Source organism: Epargyreus clarus, unplaced genomic scaffold (assembly GCF_041222505.1).
Source record: "Epargyreus clarus isolate Ecla_fem2 unplaced genomic scaffold, WU_Ecla_fem_2.2 ptg000011l, whole genome shotgun sequence".
NCBI lineage: Eukaryota > Metazoa > Arthropoda > Insecta > Lepidoptera > Hesperiidae > Epargyreus > Epargyreus clarus.
In genome coordinates this window covers 4,153,405-4,176,443 of record NW_027332219.1, presented here as the reverse complement: position 1 = coordinate 4,176,443, position 23,039 = coordinate 4,153,405, and the positions used below count along the sequence as shown (strand labels likewise).

Sequence of the window (23,039 nt, the reverse complement as noted above, 5' to 3'; positions counted from 1 at the left end):
GTTACTTTCGGATTTATAATATTAGTATATAAGGATAAGGATTTTTTTCATTCTACAAATTTCGTCTACCAATCACATCACGTACAATTTCAAAGAATTCTCACTTCGCTTTTCCATTTTCATTTCCATTACCATTTTAAAATCGAGGATGTAAGTAAAAATTCAGCATTTTTTTTTTACTGGGCGAAATTAATCATGGAATATATTCTGTCATGGGAGTGGCGAACGGTTTTAAGACTCCTACCCGCTAAAACCACAGTGTTCCAATCAAAACCGAATGCAGAGGCCACGGACTTGCTTTCTCGCTCTACCGCGGCACCGCCAGTAGAATTCTATAACTAACCTAAAGTAACCTAACCAGTGAATTAAAATAGGTACTACGCTTAAAATTAAAATCTGATTAAATATACTAGATACCTTCTTCATCGCTTCCAATCATCTTGTACCGCTCGTAACCACTCAAATGGCGATGGGTGCCCAATCCGAAGTCATCTTTAGTCCACTGCAGTTGACCTGCCTTGCTCTCCACTCTGCAGGGGAGTGTTACTCTTGATCCAATTACTGCACTCTGAAAAATAATATTTATTTAATAGAGATACAGATCGTCAATTTAATACAGATCGTCTGATCTTATGTGAATACTAACTGTCTGACAAAATAGTAAACAAGTATGCAGTGCACCTAATGTTAATTCACTGTTGTCTATCGACATCTGTAATGAACCTCAGATAAGATTAGAGTCCTACCTGAGGTTGGTCACAGATGCGTTGCTACCATTGAAAACTAAATCGGTATACTTCGGTTATGTCTCCATTATCACACACTTCAACTAGAACTCAGCAGCTCATAGCACTGGTTGTTGGCACACAAATAGGTATGAGGGGCCTACAAAGCAGAACCCACCATTTTAAAAATTGTTAAATTTCAACTCAAAATTTTTAATATAATAAAACAAGCCAATTAATAATTTCTTGTTAAAATATTATTTTTAATTACTGTTAATGAGCCCGTATTCGATTCCCGAAAATATGAAATTTTGGGAAAACATACAACTCGTTTTTCGAATTTAATAAGGCAAAAGGAATTTCCATTCCATAAATCAAATTCCCTAAAGAAATAACAACAAGGCCCAATATTATTCTTCGTAAGCGAGGAAGTTGACATGGACCCAGTATTGGGAACGGGATATTAAAAATTCCATCTTTTACCGAAATACCGGATCATCCTACCGACTATGAATTTAATACTTTTATTATTTTTAACCGATATGGAACTCCAAATTCAATTTTGTAGATACAACTCGGAATTATAGAATTGACGAATGAAAATTCCGTTTCAAATTTTTGAACGAGGTTTTTTTTGTAATATTCTTTATAACTTGTCAAAACAAGTACATTTTGAAGGTGATAAAACTCGTTGTGGTTCGACTCCGGCACCACCTCCAAACTCACACTTATTTCTGCCTAATAACAGTGGTATTAAACGCTGCTGTGTTCTGGTTTGAAGGATAAAGAAAGGGTAAGGGAGACGTACTTATCAGAGACGTAAGCTGGACTTAGTCCTAAGAGGTAGCGGCGCATCTGTGGCCGACCTCAGGTAGGAATATGTAATCCTATCTGGGGTTAATTACAAATCCTTTGGCGGCAGTAGCCACTGCATCAGATGAACTGCATGCTCGTTTACTACTCTTGTATTATAAAATAAAATATAATAATGTTTGCAAATAATTATGACGCGGAAACGTTAATCAAATCGTAAATGAAAGTGTTGGTTAAACAAATTGACAAAATCAAATTGTCTCTCATTAGAGTAATTACGAAATGAGCACTAAATGCAGTTTTAGTTTGTTTTACTGGCGTTGAGTGCGATTAAATCTGAATGAGAAATTATTTTCTAAACGGACATAAATGTAGTTAATTGTTACAGGCGTTAGTTTGCGGAAATCCATGCTATTTTAAGTTAAGATTAAAACTATGTGTACTTGAATATAAAATTGTAGATAGTACTAAAAATTAAATAAATAATCTGAGTATCATGAATTTATTGTATCGGTTTCACTTTCAATTGAAGAATTCATTGGTAGATATTATTAAAGAAAATTTTGTAACACATGGTATATGTGTTACATTTCTTATTAAACTTTTTTGAAATAAAGCAGTAGTCAATAATCATACAGTCAATCTGAGAGTAGTCAATTGTCGTCTAATTAACCCCACACAGGATTGTAGTTCTTCCTAAGGCCACAGATGCAATGGTACCAATGTGGACTAAATTACGTGTGGACAACATAGATAAGTATAGATATCTCACCGCCTTGTAATTGAAGGAAGCCAATAAATGGCTTAAACGGCTGACAAATGTGTCAGCCATTTAATGGTTGTCATGGTGTAATTTACGCGGAACAAAAACGTGGTGCAAAAACACGAAATCGAAGAAAAAGTGCAGAGAAATATCGTTTTATTCGTAAATGATCTAAATATTACATTTTTTAAATATTATTCAAACACGAAAGTAGATGACGGTGACAATTTCAATTTTCAAAACTGGTTACATTTTCTTGTTAGGAGTGAGTACTGAGTATTCTTTATTAATCTATGGTGGACAATGAAGCTAGGATATGTCGTACATGTGTGTACGCAAACTTCAAACCAGAACTCTGCAGTGCTTAACTCTCCTCTTACAAAGCTGAAATAGTATGGTGATGCTACCACGAAACCGAAAACACTAAAGTTTGTGACCGAATAAAATACCGAACAAATTTTTTGAGCAACTTGCATACTTACACTGTAACCCTAATATTTCAAATTAAATTAATCGCCCCTAGCAAAATTGATAGGGTAGTCGAAAGGACTGAACCCTTCATAAAGTTGATTATTAAAGAACTTTCATAACTTGTTAATATTTACCACAGCTATTTGGATGGATAAACTAAAAATATTTGAAATACCGTAATCTCAGTCCTTAATCAGAAATAAATTATCTTTTAATATAAATTTGAAAAAAATAATTAGAAAATACATTAGAACACATCTGTGATTTCAAAATCATAATTTTCCGAACACGTATGCTTATTTACACGATGTCCACATCATCATCAACCCATTATTGTTCCACTGCTGGGCACGACTCTCCTCTCAGAATGAGAAGGATTAGGCAATAGTCCACCGCGCTGGTCAAGTGCGTATTGGTAGACTTCACATACCTTTTGAGATTTTTTTTTAAAATTTCTCAGGTATGCAGGTTTCCTCACGATGTTTTGCCTTCACCGTTTTGTCAAGTGATAATTAATTTCTAATATGCAAATAATTTCGAAAAATCAGAGGTGCGTGCCTGGGATTGAACCTCGGACCCCTTGATCGAGAGGCCGAGTTTCTTAACCACTAGGCTATCACTAGATGTCCAAATATCTAAGAATAATGTTTGATAATAACGAGACCATCTTATTCCTCAGGATTGGCAAAGCACGTACGATCGATTTCAGGTAGAACTTTACCTATATGAAGTTGATCACAGATGTCCATAGGTGACAGTAACCACTTACCGTTGTAGGTTCATTTACTCCATTTTAATAAAATAAGTTGGATTAACATATTTATGAATTAGAATCCGCGCCAAACTCCTAGTCCGCTCTGAAGTTGTTGCGAGCAGGTGAAGTCATACAATTTGCTATGGCGACACGACTCATTTCTATATTCAGAGCGGACTAGCAGTTTGACGCGGAATATATTTGTTTACTACGGAATATATTGGTTAAATCAGCCTAAAATGAACAAAGGTTTGACAATTAATAATTATATAATAATTAATGAAATTACGACTCACCTGATCCTGAGGCTCGATAGCAAACTTCTGTTCCTTATAAGCACACACACAACAAACCAAACACAACACAATCCATTGCTGCTTCAACACGAAAACCTCCATCACTATCCTTAACAAAAGGAACAGTGGATTCGCACGCCTACTAGTGACTTTTAAAGCACCATTATTTTTTGTCCTAGCACTTTCACTTCCAAAACTCTTTAGTTCACGCATTTTGTCATCTGTTATCTTATTTTTATCACGTCCGTTTTTGGGTTCATTGAACTCATTTTGTTTATTATTGGAATAGTCAGCTCCATCCATATTGTTTTAGGATGGGTCGTTGTAGCCATATGTTATAGCCATGAGTGTATCCACTTGAGATCCAATTATATCTGAAACAAAAACATAGTCAATTTAATTTACTGTTTTCTTTACAACAGTGATCTTTGCAAATCTAGTTATTTTGAAATTTCTTGTAAAATGGAATATTTTTATTTTGTATAGCCTGGGGGCGCAATTTCTCAATGTCAGTTACAATATTCTTAATCTACTTCAGAGGGAGGACTGAACTGGGAAAATCCAGTAAGGAACTTAGCAGTTTTTTCTTTTGTTTAATTTTTATCATTATTATTACCAGTTTAACTTTTTCTATTTATCTCTTCGGAACATGATTGGTTTAGATTGAAAATAAAAAATATATTTATTATTTATTTTTTAATTCTAATGTACAACTGTTCATTGGGCCTCAAAAGTATACCTAATAGAACTTACACCATTGTTATAAAACGTAAAATGTAATAAAATACCTTTAAATACCATAAAAAGAGTTACACCTTTTTACATTTTAAAATATTATTTTATTAATAACTTTTCTCAATTATGTAATTGCTTCGAGTCATTTCTTTAAAATAAATGCCTAGAATCTGAAATCACCATTAATTCTAAATACTGAATTGAATTTCTAGAAGAGGATTATATCCAGTAAATTTCTAAAGCCTAAGTTATAAGACAGACTGTTATATATTACAATACACATAGTAACAATATAGGAAAAACCGATTTATGCACATAAGATGATAAATAAAACAAGAATAGCACAGACCGTAGACTTAGGATATGCTACCCTCGAAGATCGGTTCAAAAATTTATATCCGTATCGAGAATATTATGTTCTCCAAGCTAGAATATGCCCCATTTTAGAAATATTGAGATAGGGAACATAAAATATATTATCTTAGATATTTATATTATGAGCAGTACTTGTATGTATGTATGTACGTCATGGAGAAATTGCAGAAATATGCAAAAATTGTGAAATGACGAACTTTACTAGGCAAAACATTAGATAGGTTGATTATTAATAATGGGCGGTGATTGCCTTGTATCCACGAATTTTTAAGGAAGACCCGAGCTCAGTAGCTAAGAGCACAGTATAAGTATTCATATCCTTATACTGTGCTAATAGTGTGCACATGATGATAACCCGGAACCAAAAATAATCCATAAACCAACATTCCTATCATACCATATAAGCAGGGTATGCTCTCACTGCATACGACGGCAATTCTGCACTACAGCACCGGAAGGAAGACATGAGAATACGCTACTACGGAACTCAACTCGAACGGAAATGGCCGTATAATTTACTTTACCCTACCTAAGCGCTTCTACCCGTATGGAATAATTTGGAACGCCTCGGGTTCGTCTTATGTTTAGTTCACCAGAGGAGCATGCAGTCCACCTGCTGATAAGTGAAGCCCATGGACATCTGTAATCAATCCCAAATAGGAATAGATGCTCCTACCTAAGGTCGGCCACAGATGCCCTACCACTGAGGAATAAGCTGGAACACCTCGGAAAAGTATGTCTCCCTTACCACACCCTTCAAACCAAAACACAGCATCGCTAAAACTGCTGTTGTGCCACCGGAGTCAAACCACAAGGCGGTTCTACCTTCAACTCTATCACCTAAATAAAATGTACATTATGGAATCAAAAATAATCCATAAACCAACATTCCTATCATAGCATATAAGCAGGCATGCTCTCACTGCATACGACGGCAATTTTGCACTACAGCACCGGAAGGAAGACATGAGAATACGCTACTACGGAACTCAACTCGAACGGAAATGGCCGTATAATTTTCTTTACCCCACCTATTTTGTATACGTTTCACAATTTATTATATTCTTCCGGTGCAGACTTTCCTTTGCAGACAATTGTTTAGGAAAGTATTAGAAATCACATTAAGAAATGAAATAATAAATTGCAATAAAAATTACGCAGTAATAATTGCTTATTTTTTTATCATTTAATACACAAATGCACATTAATGCGTGATTGACCCTGAGTAGTGAGTTGGAACGCCTCGAATAAGTATGTTTCCCATACCACACCCTTCAAACCAGAACACAGCATCGCTTAACACTTGTTATTAGGCAGAAATAAGTGTGGCCATGGTACTCTAGTCAAACCGTGTTGACATATCTATGTTTTTAATAAAATAGCTTCTTTCACTTCACTATTGTACGGTCACATCACTAACATCTATATTATCTGTGGCATTCTCGTTTTCTCTGTAACTGCGTACTGCGTAATAAACTAACTTGCAAAGTGTAATTCATTATTTTAAAATCACAACAAACCGAACAGAATCTACGATATATAAATCAGTGTTTTTTAATAAATTATAATAATTGTAATATTGCAGTGAATTATTATTTCTTATTTATTATCATCTAAAAAAATCCTTACTTTAATTTGTTACATTTAAAAAAGATGTATAATATCTTAATAGTTATAAAAGTTAAAATAGTAGTATCGTACTTTAAAAAACACACAAAAAATTGTTAACTCGAACATAATTCGAACGAAACCAAAATGTAGGAAACCAATAGTAGGATTTATCTCAACCGTGCCGTGCTATGAAATCTGGAGATTATCCCTCCTTCTCACTCCTCAAACATTTGTATATGTATAACAGAGACAGATATAATCCAAAACGCCGGTCCCACCGGTACTTTGTCTAGCAACTATTCTCCAACGGAATTTTCAAATATCTCACATTGTAAGAGTTTAATCTTGAATTTATCTGCGATATCCTATTATATACTATATTGGACGTATATCGTATACTTAATGGACCGTGTTCTTGGAATAGGATGTTTGTTTGAGATATGATATTTGATTTGCGATATCAATATTGGGTACCCTTTTTATATTAGATGAGCTCCTTTGTTTATTATTCGGTCATTGTATCAAATGGGTACCGAGAACAAAAAGTAGTGATTCCCTAGTGGCCATAAATATGGCCTATCAATCTTATGGCCCAAGGATAAAATCCTATTTTTTTCAAAGTCATGCTAGAAATTAATTGTCACTTGCTTTAACGGTAAGGGAAAACATCGAGAAACCTACATGAAACAAGAGAAACAAGAGGAAACCTACATATCTGAAATTTCTTATAAGCAAAGTAAATAAATAACGCTTCCTACTCTCATAGGGTTGCACGAGGCTTTTTTCTGTTGTCTATGTAGTTCCGGGACCAGAATAGGGCTACGGTATCCTGTCTATCGTAAAAGTCGACTAAAAAGGGGCTCCCGGGGTCGCGGGTGGTAAGAATTCATTGAGGACTCCGGTTGCGTTCTTTTGGAGACCCCGGAGTCCTCAACGCAGCGTCGACGGCGGTCACCCGCGGGGTTTTAGTGCGGTAAGAATCCCACATAACCCACTCAACAAAAAAAAAGAAAATTATTTTTCCTGTTATGGATGTTTCCATGGATGCCATGGACAAATGAAACTCATCATTTAGATATCAGATCTGTCTAGCCGGGAATCGAACTAGAGACCCACTACGATTACGTATCAAACTGATATAGAAACCGCTCCGCTACACGGGTCGTCAAGGTCCTCAAAGGTATGGACTATGTCCTAAGCCCTTCTCTCTCTGAAAGGAAACCTATGACCAGCAATGGAACTGTATTTAATTGGTAAGGGCTGATTTTGAATCATCATATCCTTTTTTTTTCTTTTTTCTTAACGAGGGGGAAACCTTCAAAAGGTACCCGACGACGTGGGAGCGACGCCGGGTTATGTGGGATTCTTACCGCACTAAAACCCCCGCGGTGGCCGTCCTCAACGCTTGTTGGAGAACTCCGGGATCTCCGACGGAACGCAACCGGAGTCTTCCAAGCGCGATGCCCCGATCGGGCTCTGCCCTGGGGGAGCAGTTTTCGCTCCTTCCGCACCATCTGGTGTTCACGACGGTATGCGACCACACATACCGCCGTCCTTCCCGGGATCGCTTACTGGACAGCTCGAGCTCCCACTCTTGCCGCCCGCAACCCCGGAAGCCCCCTTTTTGTCGCATCTTACGACAGGCAGGAGTTACCGTAGCCCTATTTTAGTCCCGGAACTACAGGGACAAGAATCATCATATCCTATACGTTGACTGCATCATATCCTATAAATAAAATGTAAAATTAATTGACCCTATTCTTAGAATAGGAATGTTATCTGGAACGATATTTGATATGATATGTCAATATTGGCAAACCCTTTTAATGTTAAACGAGATCCCTTGTTTATATTTCGATTGTACCAAATGGATGTCAATACGATAAATACTAAATGGACTATCTATCCATCTTTACTTTGAAGTCTTTTACTGGGCTTAGGCCTGTGTTAAAAAAGTTTTGTACGTTTATTACCGAAGAATAAATGCATAGAACTGTGGCGAATTGCCGCTACTCGTTGATGGCGCCACGAGTATTCTGAATCACGCTATCGAAGTTTTCTCAACATCTTGCTTATATATAAATTTTGAACTGATACTGATGGAGCACGGCCGCTCCCCGGGAATGATCACCTAGACCGACGGGAGATCTCAGATTTCCAAAGAACCAATAGAAACCGAGGATTATAGAATCCTTTGTGGTCCAGCTTCAGAGGAACGTCACGTCTGTTAAGCGCTGCTGTGTTCTGGTTTGAATAGTGTGGTAAGGGAGACATATTTTTCCAAGGTGTTCTTGCTTATGACTCAGGGGTAGCGACGCATCTGTGGCCGACCCTTGGTAGAATTCTCATTCTGTCTGGGGTTGATTAAAGATATTATTACTAGATGTCCTTAGTTACTCCCTTCGACAGCACGGGAAAAAAGAAAATGGTTCCTCACAAGATGTGGTTCCCAGATTCGATCTCTGGTTAAGCACACATCCAATAAATTATATTATAGGATGTGTTTGGGTACCCTTTTCGCAAAGTGTTAAGCTTTAATAAACAACTTGGGTCGTAAACAATAATAATTAAAATTTTAATTAAACTGAACATAAAACATAATAGAATTTACAATTGAAAATATTATAAGTATTATAAAACCTGACCATAAAGTTCATAGCTAAGATTATAAGAAATATCAATACTGAAATAAATTAAAACTTTACTCAACGCCTGGGAAACGTCAAGAAAGATAATATGAATTAAACACTACTGCACCTAGTATTAAACTAAGTTACGTGACACACGGTCCATTAGTTTGCAAAACCTTTTTCTTTTTTTATAATATAGGAGTAGCAGACGAGTAATAGCCATTTACCGTCAGGTGGACTGTATGTCCACCTGATGGTAAATGGCTACTGCCGCCCATGTGCATCTGTAATCAACGCCAGATTAGATATAGGAGGTAAGCTGGAACGCCTCGAAGAAGTATGTCTCCTTTTTTTTATAATATAGGAGTAGCAGACGAGCATATAGTCCACCTGATGGTAAATGGCTACTGCCGCCCATGGACATCTTTAATCAACCCCAGATAGGATTAGATATTCCTACCTGAGGTCGGCCACAGATGCGCCGCTACCCCTGAGAACTAAGCTGGAACGCCTTGGAAAAGTATGTCTCCTGTACCACACTTTCAAACCAGTACACAACAGCGCTTAACCTTGCTGTTATGAGGCAGAAATAGGTGTGGCGTACACAAGTTACTTTTTGATTTTGATGGAAATATGACAAATAGTCACCTAAAACTTCAAACCATAATCTATTTAATGTAAAATAACTGTGTAGCATGTAATGAAAAATAACTGTGTGCAATTGTAACCATATTTAAAATTGAAATTGTCAAGAAAATTAGAATTCTTGAACGAATTTACGTAAATAATTTATGTAGCAAAGAGGTTGTCCATACAAGATGTCTGTATGTCCCATATATTAAGAAGTTCTGCGGCTGAGCCCGCCATAATCCCCATAGACCTCAGCTTTCTTTGGAAGTTTAACTAATTTAAGTGTATAACTATGTTGATGTTCCGGTAACTTATACAAACGAAATTAAATTTTGTGTATGAAATATTCATTGAGTTGTTATTTTCTTGTCTCTAAGGATAAATTTTCATTTTTTTTATTGCCAATCGCTATTATATGGAATTTCTGAGAAAAATATCATGATTCTAAAGCCACCGTTCTTAATTTTGTAATTACCATTTAGTCACTTTACTTAGTAACTTTAGTTACTTTACTTAGTCGCTTTAGTTAGAATTTGGACTAAGTAAGGGAATTATGACAAAAGCGTTCGAAAATGTACTTACTGCAATGTTAATTCATGATATATAAAACCTCCACGAATAGACAATTACGACCTAATCCATCCATCAGCCTTTCTAGTTATTTTTTAGTTCTCTAATTATTATTACTTTCAGTTACTCTAATTATCTTGGCGCATTATTGGACTTAGGCCTCTATTTAGATAATTATGTCTCTCGGTGCAACAGGCACAAGACCCACACAACGTAACACATAGAAATGCCTTTACAAATGGCCTAGGAAATCAATAGAATAATGCATTTAGATTTCAATTTCAGGGTCTTGTACACTTGGCTTTGTGTGTATCATTAGTAGTACACACAGTCTATAAAACATTATAATTGACGACCCGCGTGGCGGAGCGATCACCATATCGGTCTGACGCGCTCAGGGTCCCCGGTTCGATCCCCGGCCAGACAGACATCTTAATGATGAATTTAGATTTCTATTTCTGGGTCTGGGTGTTTGTGTATTTGTCTATGTGTGTGTCCATGGTACCTACGACACATTGAATCCTACTGTGAGGCTGTGAGTGTAGAAAGCGTTTTTATAATGTTAATTTCCTCATAGGGTATTAGTGTGATAACTTTCAAACAGTCTTCAGATGAGATCAGAGTAATTACGTCATAAAAACAAGATCACATGGTTCAAGACAAATAGGAAAGGTATTTGCTTTAAAAACTCAACGTTGGTAAGCGGAAGAGAACGTCATTATGGAAACTTGTAACCGGAGAAATTCAGGTCTTTGTGTACGTTACGAGTATTGTGGGAATTAGGTATTTAATTAAATGGCTAGGTGTGTTGTTATGCTCTAAAGAATTGATTGTTGGGTGCAGGTATCGTATATCTGCACCCATTAATCATCGCTGTCATATTCTTGAATAAAACCATTTCACTCTATCTTCTTCAGTGCGTCGGCTTATTTAATCGGATCTGACCTTTATTGCTTACTAGCTGACCCGGCAAACTTTGTGTTGCCATATAAATAAAAAAATATTAAGTGAACAACCCTTATCACTCAGGGGTATGATTTCTATGATTCTTTTGTATGGAATAGTTAATACTGTTAACTTTTTAAATTAGGGATGACTGAGAGTGTTATAAACGTAGGAGTAGACAAATATAATCAGAAAGCTTTGAACTGCTAAGCTATCGCCGACTTCAGATGTTATCTGAAGTCGGCGATAGATGCGGTGCTAGCTCTGACGACTAAGTTGAAACATTTCGGATAAACCGATCTATCTCCCTAACCACACCTTTCAAACCGGATCACAACAGCGATTATTAGGCAGATAAACGTGTGGCGGTGGTACCCCTGGAGAAAAACTAAAACAGTTTTACCACCTTCAAATTAAATCTAATTACTCGTATTATTAAATTATGATTGTTACTTTTTATAAAATGTTTATCTACCCATTCACGTAAATAGTGTTAGTATGGGTTTCTAGCCACTTTTTGTAAAGTCGGATGACCACACCGACCAGCAACATATAGAACCACGGTAAGAGCAGCGATTTATACCAGGTCCGCACTTTATGGAGGTAATAAATGTTGGAGGTAGAATGTTTTCTTTTGTGCACTCGTCGCTCCAGAATCTAAGGCCACTAAATTATGTTTTGACAAAATTTCTTTGGGCTTAAGTAATAAAAAGTGGTTTTGGCTTCAAATATTTTAATGATTACACATTTTATTAGTTACCAGTTACCACATTCGGCCATAGTTGAGTTGATACCATGGAGGTCTAAGTGTGTCGTTCTTACCACATGATTCTGAAATCGAAATATTATGGTGATGCCTCTTAAGTCAAACAACAAAGGATTTTACCACCATTATAAGTTAGATCTTACGAGTCCATGGAAATTGTTAAAGTCGAACTCGTTCATTGAGGGTTCCGTACCACCAACTTTTCATTTTATGCACTACTTTTTATTTTTATTTAATTAACAGCTATAAGCATGTACTACGCAATAATATAAAAATTGTTTTGGTTTATAGTATTCACAACACATTTCAACAAATAAACTTCCTCCCTCCTTTATTTTTACCTTTTTTTATTTTTAGTCTTTGTTATTTATGTATAAAATTTTCAAGGGTTGTAATGTTTTGTACGATTTAATAGATAGAGCCCGGTGACACACGGATAGAGAATTGGATGATGAATAAAACGGTACCCGTTGTTGCTATTGGAGTGCGGAACCCTAAAAACAGCAAAATATCACCCAGTGAAATTCGTGCAGATGGCTCTATCGTCCAGTTAACTGAAACAGAGCCGTTGGCAGAATCCAATTAAAATGGATCAGTTACTGCAACAGTCAACTCGCTTAGTTAATAACTTGAACGGTGTTACGATTAATTTAAGTTTTGAGTTAATGTTAACATTGACATTAAGATCAATTGTGAAATACCTACTTATAAGTATAAGAATAAAATAAATGATTAATTTTCAAATCAAAGCATATGGAATAAGACAAATTAACCGAATATTTATATGTTTTGTGAAAAAAAAACTATAATTTTATCTGTTTTATTTGTTAAATGTGCACAAGTATGTTATATGAGAACTCGTTTTGGCTCTTTAAGTGCGGAACCCTAAAATCGGCAAAATATCACCCAGTGAAATTCGTGCAGATGGCTCTATCGTCCAGTTAACTGAAACAGAGCCGTTGGCAGAATCCAATTAAAATGGATCAGTTACTGCAACAGTCAACTCGCTTAGTTAATAACTTGAACGGTGTTACGATTAGATTAGGTTTTGAGTTAATGTTAACATTGACATTTAATTGATGTTAAACTATGTATCTACTAATAAAATGAAGAAAAAAATAAATGTTGATTATTTTTCAATACATATCTTATGGAATACGGAAAATTAACCGAATGATTATGTTTTGTGAAAAAAACTAAAATCTTTCCTGTTTTATTTATTAACTGTAGACAAATATTTTTATCAGTTGGGCAAATATTTTACAGCATCACTTTTAAGTATTCGTACTCTTTTAAAAACTATGTCGTTTCATATAATTGATAAAAACTGGGAAAAAATGCCGTTTCTAAATGTAGTTGGAGGTCTTGTAGGCTGTTTATAATATTCAACCAATCAATCAATAAATATTAAAAAAAGAGTCCAGTTAGCATATTATTTTAATCTTTTTTAGCTATTATTACGAATCGAATGATGCATAACACGATTTCTAGAGATCATTAAGAAACGAATGACGTAAGACTTATTATAATCTATTTTTGCATGAATTTTTACCTTTTCACCGTTGGCCAATGTTCTAATTTTTCAATGCGTGCTAGACTAAAATAGATAGACTCCCAACCCTACAAAACAGATATTCTGTATATTGCGCTATATTTTGGCAACGTTTGGGTCGACTTCAATTAAATTACCCATTCCACTAAATTTGCAAAATTTTCGGTCAAAGGAGTCGAGTTGATTCAAACTTCAAGGAACAGATGTGATCTTACTACGTTAGTAATTGGATAAAGTTATATACTGACATAACATAAATACTAACGTAACATACATTTTGTCTCATAATAATAATATTTTAGTATGTAACAAAAGTAGTGTCATGATTTCCGAATTTAATAATTATTTTGTTGTAGTCTTAACAGCAATGATTGAAAAATTAATATTAAAATAGGTAGTTTGATATTAAAATAAACTTGTATTGTGGGTAGTATGCACCTAAAATCCCTATAAAAGTCTGTGATAACGTCGGCTCGGGTAGTCAGTTTGGGAGTCGTATGTTAACCATCAAGGTGATAAGTTGTTTAGTGGTAACTATGCTAGTTGGCTGATAAAAGTGTTAAAAATGGAATAAAAGTATTTAATGTGCTGCGAATTGGAGTTTTTCTGATAGTAGTAAGCAAATTCGACCATCTTTTAATAAGTAGTAATTTCCACCCATGAAATATTTCCTAAATCCACCAATATTCCAAGATTAAAGATCCAATTGAAGTCAATCACAATCCTTGAGGACTAATTTTGATACATTATATTAGTATCCCTATCTTACCACACTTCTCAAACCTGGACAAATCAGTTTTATACCTTTCTTAAAAAGTATAAATATAAGTATGACCCTAGGATGATAGCCAGAAATTCTTAAAGACAATCCATCTGAGACTTAAGTTTTGAGTTCAATCGCAATCAGCAAATATATCTACTAATATGACCCATATAATACTCAAATAATCCTTGTAGAGGTGTAGAGGCTGCCAGGAGTGGCATGCTTTATGTCTGATCAGTATGACATAATAATATACGCAGTACCGTAGCGTGTTTCTCACGTTTCATAGCGTGGTACCCCCTGCTTATCTTTTAATTTCCGTATAAACTCGATGAACCTGTTCTATTGATGCATTTAAGGCTGTGAGCGGCGCGGCCTGCAATTGCGGTATGCGGCAATAGGTAAATTTAATAAAATGGTAACATTCACAGACGACATATAGCTGAAATTGACGATAGAAGCATGTGGACTAGACTTTTTCTTATATAAAGTCGGTTAGCACTAAGAAAATATTCGAAAATGTATCTCGTTTTGGGTCTTGATGTAGATTAATTGTTTGTTTAAATTAAGATAATTTGAAGAATATTAACTGTGTTTTTAATGTATCCTAGAGGCTTTACTATCTTAAAGAGTGTTATTTACAGAAAAGCAGATAAAAAATAAATAAACGATATGATTTTTATCTTTTCGTAACCTAAAAATAAGCATATTATGAGCTTAGGTATAAAAATGTAGTAATCTAAAATAACAGGAAATTATAAAATGAATTTATGTTTTATTTACAATTTAATAAAAATAATTTCATTTACTGCTTTCAGATTCAAACAATTTACTTAATAACAAAAATCGTAAATTCAAACACCAACGGCAGTATACCGCCAAAATGACGCAAAACGCACAACGCAAACCGCATGACGCAAAACGCACGCTGCATAACGCAAAACGCATGACGCAAAACGCACGCCGCATAACGCAAAACGCATGACGCAAAGACGTCACGCAAGCTGCATTACCACGATTAGTGCTACTTACATACCGTTACAGTTCGTTCTTTAATTATGGAAGTAGATTGCAATTGATGATCAACCACTAGACTGGAATTGTATCCGCTGCTAAAGTACCTATTTATTGAAAGAGTTAGTAGAGCTTAATTTAATGATACGTTAGATTTTCTAAGATAGCTTAGCAATATTTATTCTAGCTTAAGTAAATTAATTAGTTACTAGTGGTAACTTATAAAATACGCAGTGATTAAAACAGCAATTAAACCTTATAGATATACCCGTTATGAATACTAATCTATCCAACGTTTTTCGATCAAAGATCGTCATTTTGACAATTTCTTCATAGTAGATATTTTCAAATTTCGATTTTTGGAAGGCGTAAATGGATATATAGATGATTAAAAACGAGCGATAAGGTAGAGCTTTGTGTGTTTTGTTTCTCCTAAAGTACCACCGTCACACATATTTCTATCTTATCGTAGCAATATAATTAAGCGCTGGTGTTCTGGTTTGAAGGATGTAGGAAGGTAGAAACTGAAATCTCAAGGTGACCAAAATAGGCTTGGTCAACCACAGGTAGCATTCCAATCCTATTCGGAGTTGATTACAGTCATCTATGGCAGCAGTTTTTTCGATTAGATCGACTGTATGCATTGTAAATCAAAACAAAAATGAATTAATTATTACTATGAGTGTGAGGAATGTATTTTCAAATACACCTGTACACGAATATTCTTCAAAACAGTTAATGCTATAAATCAAAAACGCAATTCTATTCGAGACTGAGTGTATGTGAACTGTTTGTTATTCGAACGGGAACGTTTCACAATGAGTAAGTGTGAACATTACACAAATTGAATTCACAATTCATTGAGCGAATGGTAAGTTTGCTACTTTTAGTAGTGAAACTGTGATTTATTTATCCTTTTTTTTTTATTTAAAAACTTTGTTTATTAATCCCTAGGTAGATATTTTAGACTAATTATTGAATTTTATTTCGGATATGGGCGTCAGAACGCCCCTATATTTTTATAGTTTGGGAGTTGTTAATTAGTATGATATCTGATGGTAAGTAGCCACTGTCACTCATGGTCATCTGTAATCGACCCCAGTTAATATGAGAGTTGACCTCAAATGAGTACCACGTGGGAACTCCTCGGATAAGTACCTATGTTTCCTATACCACACACATCAAACCAGAACATAGCATCGCTTAACACTATAGTTATTGAGGAGAATTAGGTGTACCTACAGGTGATACCCTTTTTTCCCCTTTCGAGGGGGAAACCTTCAAAAGGTACCGGACGACGTAGGAGCGACGCCGGGTGATGTGGGATTTTTACCACACTAAAACCCCCCCGGTGGCCGTCCACACAAACACAAGCGGAGTCCTCCAAGCGCGATACCCAGATAGCGCTCTGCCCTAGGGGAGTGTTCGCTCCTCCCACAACATCTGGTGTTTACGACGATATGCGACCACACATACCGCCGTCCTTCCCGGGGTAGCATACTGGACGGTTCGAGCTCCCACTCTTGCCGCCAGCAACCCCGGAAGCCCCCTTTTAGTCGCCTCTTACGACGGGCAGGGGATACCGTAGCCATATTCTAGTCCCGGAACTACAGGGACAACAGGTGATACCCTAGGAGCCGAACTACATAGGATTTTATTGCCTTCATAATTCCTGTATTTACATAATTTCATAAAATCCGAACCCTATTTTTAAAACCTAGATCTACAGAACTTGTCCTCAATCTCTACATATTACTAAACTACCAAGCCAAAAACCATTACCAAATAAATTGAATTTTAGTATATTCACATGAAAAACATTTTCAATATCCAATCTCCGTATTTTATTTATAAAGTCAATAAGCTTTCCATGCATCTGACCGATCGCAGACCTTGGGTTAGCAGACATGCGTTTTGGCGATTTGCGATTTGACGATTGTATCGGTGAGTCAAGTTTGGAGCTTGCTGCGTTTGGTCGCGATAACAAAACGTGCGATTTATTCACTGCTTTAATACTACATCGTGTTTTTCGTTGATGTTAGTTGTCTGTTATTGAGTTACTTAAGTTGCTTCATTGAGCGTTTAAAAGTAGCCGTTTTAGCAGCCAAACGTTTTAGCATTGTAGTATTTAAACGTATTTAGCGTTTGATCGCAGCATTCCGCAAGCAGCTAAATAAACGATGATTTCTCATCCATTAATGCCCCACTGTTCAACACAGATCTTCTTTCATGTTCAGAGTGTGAGGGGCTTAGGCCGTGGCTCACCGCACAGGCCAAGTGTGAATTGGTAGACTTCACACACCTTTGAGAACTGTTTTTAGAGAACTTTCAGGCGTCTATGTTTCCTCACGATATCTCTCTTTACTGTTAGAGCAAATGATAATTAAACTTTTACATACAAATAACTTTGACAAATTCTAGACCTAGAATTTGAACTGTGGACCCACAGATTAGTAAAGATTACTCACTCCTAACAAGAAAATGTCACAATTGAAATTATCACTGTCATCTATTTTCGTGTTTGAAAAATATTAAAAAAATGTAGTTTTAGATCATTCACGAATAAAACGATATTTCTCCGCACTTTTTCTTCGATTTCGTGTTTTTGCACTACTTAACTGAACATGTCGGTATTGTTCTGCGTAAATTACACCATTACAGCCATTAAATGGCTGACAAATTGTCAACCATTTAAGCCATTTAATGGCTTCCTTCAATTACAATCGGTGAGATGTCTATATTTATCTATGTGTGGACCTTCCGAGATTCACCTAGGTTATCACTGCTTCACCATCGATCGCTTTTAAAGTAGCACGTCTACGCAGCCTTAGGGTTCTTCAAATTTTGGACCCTGCCTTACCGAATGGTAACCGAATCGCTCTTGGATTCGGTCCAACCGATTCACGTATATCCGTCATGTATGAGATTATCATCTGCGGGTAATTATTTCATGCGGGTAAACTCCACTGCAATTAGTAATAAATTCCTGTATGATTCATTGCGAGCATTGTAATAAAGGACTGAGGGATTAGTGGACGGCTACTGACTAGTTTGCAAGTTTTAGGCTCGGTTCGCACGCGGAGTTTTAACTGGCGTTTTTTATGCTATATTTCTTTGTGGTGTAATGTCTGTTGTTCAAGCATTTTTTTGAATACTCATTCCCTACGAGTGCTAAATAATACAGCATAACAGGAATAAAAAGACCCGCTCGAGTGTTTATGAAGGGAAACGTCAAATTTCTGCCTAAATACAGCAGCGTATAGCATTGCTGTGTTCCGGTTTAAGGGAAACATACTGAAGCAATCCAGACGCTGAAGCAATCCAGAAAGTCCTTAGTCCTCAGAAACAGCAATGCATCTGTTGGCCGAACTTAGATAGAACGTTTATTTTATCTGGGATAAATTATCAGTGTCATGTGTCAGTGTCAGTGTTGCCAGGTCAGATTTGCAATATTACAGTGAAAAAATTGCAATAGATCAGAAAATACAGTGAATCATAAAGTCAAATACAGTGTTTTTATTCATTAAAGTTTAAGTTTAAGTTTTTATTAAAGTGTAATACAGTATTTTATACACTGTACAATTGTAATACATTATACAGTAAATGTAGAAAAAATACAGTAAATCTACTGTAATTACAGTGCATCTGGCAACACCGATAGGTGTCCACAAGCAGTAGCCACTTACCTTCAAATGGATTGTATGTTCGTTTTCTATTTCTATATTACAAGCGACTCATCTAAAATTCTTTGATACATATTTATGTCCATAGAAACCGCCTCGTCTGTTTTACGCCTTATTTAAATCATGCACTACTAAACTTGATATGGGTACCGCGGGCCAGTATTATTCATAATTAGGTATCAATTTCACCGCAACGTCATTAATAATTCATAATTACTCATTTACACCAATCAAAAGCTGCTGTAAATATTTTTTACAGTCAGATTAAGGGACTTGTGGTATAGTGGGTGTGGGATGGGTGACCACTGGTGGCTAAATTTCTAACTTCAGACGATTTTAAGAGAAATTACGTTTCGTCGTGTACTGTTTATTCGGTTATTATCAATCTAATTATTGGGATGCTGGGCATTTGGGATCTCTTTAAGAATAAGAAGGGCTATGGTCATAGTTCACCACAATGACCAAAAGTTTGATAGAGTTCATACAACTTTAAGAAGTTTTTTTTCAGAATTCTTAGGCATGTTACACTCCTCATCTAATTTTCCTTCGTCGTTAAGGCATATGATAATTAATTTCTAATACGCACATAACTTCAAATATCGGTTATGCATGCCTGGGTCTCGAACCACAGACTCCCAAAATGAACAGCCGCGTTTCAATACCATTCAGCTACTAATTACACCCGTTTTATAATCAATTTGTGAAATGTTTTGCCAACCAAACTTCGACATTTGTCAATTTCTTCATAACTAGATATTGTCAAATCTTTAGTATGTAAAACATGGATAGATTGAATATTAATATCCCGTTAATCGCGTGCGATACAACAATTACCTAAAGAAGATCCTGGTTATAATGCATGAATATTAATTGGAAAGATTAATTATTAATTTTATGACTCATGTTTACAAATTTATGACTCGACTTCCTGCCTGTTAAGAGCGATTTAATGATCGAATGGATATACCAATGTATCGGTTTAATCCGATATATATTAACGTATCAATATTTTATCTCTATTAGTACAATTGGTAATAACGTTTTCTTCACTCATATTAACATTGGTTGACTTGAAGTCTCGATCGGGAGCTCCGAGGTTGGAATTATGAAATTTATTATCATTTTTTGAAGGTGCTAGAACCCTTTGTAGTTCGACTCCAGCGGCACCACCGCCACACCTCTTTCTAGCTAATAACAGCAGTGTGAGGCGCTGCTGTGTTCCGGTTTGAAGGGTGTGGTAAGGGAGACAGACTTTTCCGCCGCTACCCCTGAGGACTAAGCTGGAATGTCTCAAGTGTTTCTCCCTTACTACAACCTTTAAACCAGAACACAGCAGGGCTTAACAATGATGTTGTAAGGTAGATGTACCGGTAGTGCCTATAAAGTCGAACGAGGAAGAATTTTTTAACCTGAATTAAAATATGATTTATTAATATTATTTGCTTCTTAGTGTCAGTGCTTATAGTAACGAGATTTTCACATTTTAAACTATAACGTTAAGTATTTTTAAAACTTGAAGCCTTAAAAATAAATCTACTTTTACAAGCCCTTAAGCAAACACTTCTGGCGCTTATTTTAACTTTTAAATAAATTTGTTTAACGTTTCCATTTCAGAGTTAAATGGAGGGAAATATTTGAATTAAAAATGTAATTTTGCATCCTGACCTGAATATCATCCTGTAATATCAAATTACTTTTTTTGTTTAAACACTTCTTGACTCTACTTAATTTAATAAAACTTTATTTGCATTTACGTATCTTATTAGCTCTATAAGGTTATAAAACAAATGTTTTTCAATCGTACGTATGTAAGTCTTCTTCTTTGGAAAAACCTACAGCCTAAGTGGTTGTATGTATTTTAACATATGAGTTGTCGTTGGATTTGGATTAATTGTGGAAGTGTCATAGGCATTCCCTAATAATTTAGGCATTCTCTAGATTTTTTAATATATTTTTATCAACTTACATGGTGTAATGTAAAAAACGTTACGTACATTTTTTTATATTATAGAACTAGCAAATTAGCATATAGTCCACATGATAGAAGATATAAAATCAATCCTCGATAGGATTGCAGTTCCACCTAATTCCGACAACAGATACCTGAGGACTAAGATGGTCTCCTTATACATCATCAGCAACCCATTGCTGTCCCACTGCTGGGCACGGGTCTACTCTCAGAATGAGAAAGATTAGGCCATAGTCCACCGCGCTGGCCAAGTGCGTATTGGTAGACTTCACATACCTTTGAAAACTTTTTTTTAAGATTCTCATACGTAAATCAATAATTATTTAAAATACTGTAAAAGTGTTGTAAGTGATTGTAGGCGTGTAGATTCCAATATAATTATTCGACACATGATTACAATCATACTTACAAATAGGCATTAATTGATATGCAAATCACTTGGTTTACGTATCGTCTTTATGTTAATGAAGTTGTTATGTATTATTAATTAGTTTTTTTAGCTATTAATATGGAAAGCACAATTAATGAGCTATTAATCCAGCTAATAAATAATCTGTGTCGCTCATAAAAATCTGTAATCAAATCTAAGAGGACTAAAGTTATATCTCAGGTCGGTCACAGATGCGCCGCTACCCCTGAGAACTAAGCTGTGTGCTAGAATCTACATTACCACACCCTTTAAACTAGAACTTAGTAGCACTTGATACTGCTGTTATAAAATAAAGATATCTAATGTAGCAATGTTGCCTATAGAGGCCAATGTACAATATGCACATAAACAGAACAAAGTAAAGTACGTGGATAAAAATCCCGAATAAATATGTTAACTAATAATATTTTAAACCCATATCCGCATTATTATTACATTTTTAGAAACGATTCAATCTTAATGAATCATTAACTTTTATATATAATTAACTAAATAACACTTTATTAAAAATGCGAACGATATCTTAATATTTTAATTAAGAATATATTGTGTAGATATACTAATATACATATCTAGAGGCACGGCAGTGCCTCCGCCAAGTCGAGCCAAAAATATTATTAATATATGCAATGAACCAGTTCGTTTTATCAATAAGTGTTTAAGTAATTCTGTACATTGAATAGCATTTAACTCTCACGTTCTTAGAAAAGCAACAAAAGTAAGCATGTAGCACAATCAAGAGTTTTAATATCGTGTGGTGCAAGTTGCAAGAATTCTTTCTTTAATCGGAGCGGTCACCATAGCGGTCTGACGCGCAAAGGGTTTCGGGTTCGATCCCCGGCTAGACAGATATTTGAATGATGAATTTAGATACCTGTTCTGGGTCTGGGTGTTTGTGTATTGTCTTTGTATCTATCCATGGCACCCACGATACAGGAAATCCTAGTGTGTGAATGTAGAAAGCGTTTAAAAAATAATCTTAGTTCAATACCATCAAGTGAATTCATTTGTTACTTCTTAAGTATTATCATTACAAAAAAAAACAAAGAAATTTTGCGGGTTCCGTACAATAAAGAACCCTAAAAGTACTATAGTGAAATACCAACGAGTTTTATATCGTTAAAACCGAAAGCTTTACAGTATTAGATTTATGGCTAGAGTGATGAGGCAGTCACAAATAATTAATAAACTTATATTATTAATATTTATCTAACTGTGGAGGATATTTTGCGAACGGCTGCCCTGTCACGTTGTTTGACAAGCCCTACGTCTTAAACGGCTTGACGGATTTTTAATTATTATAATTACACACTACAGTACACCGAAAAGGTCTACCTTTACAAGTAAACCTGCACATGTACACCGTAGCGTGTTAAGGCTTACATATTGATGTCGTTGGATTCGTGGAAGATGTGGGAGTGACTTAGGCTACATTGATCGTCTTTTGATAGTTATATTGTCTTTTAACTTTTGACGTTATTTCTTTAATAAAATCCCGGAAATTTTATATTATAATTATTCCGTTAAGACTTTCCATTTGAAAA

At 35.5% G+C, this 23,039-nt stretch overlaps 1 protein-coding gene across 1 annotated transcript in view; it reads right to left on the bottom strand.

The window, feature by feature from the left end:
- LOC140745855 (irregular chiasm C-roughest protein) overlaps positions 1–23,039 on the bottom strand; it is a 110,400-nt gene that overhangs the window by 60,057 nt on the left and 27,304 nt on the right. Inside the window, exons 2-3 of the mRNA XM_073077788.1 lie at positions 3,823–4,196; positions 418–568 (exon numbers count right to left, since the gene is read on the bottom strand). Of these exons, the coding sequence (XP_072933889.1) occupies positions 418–568; positions 3,823–4,125 (454 nt within the window). The 5' untranslated portion in view covers positions 4,126–4,196. The remainder of the gene's footprint in view (positions 1–417; positions 569–3,822; positions 4,197–23,039) is intronic.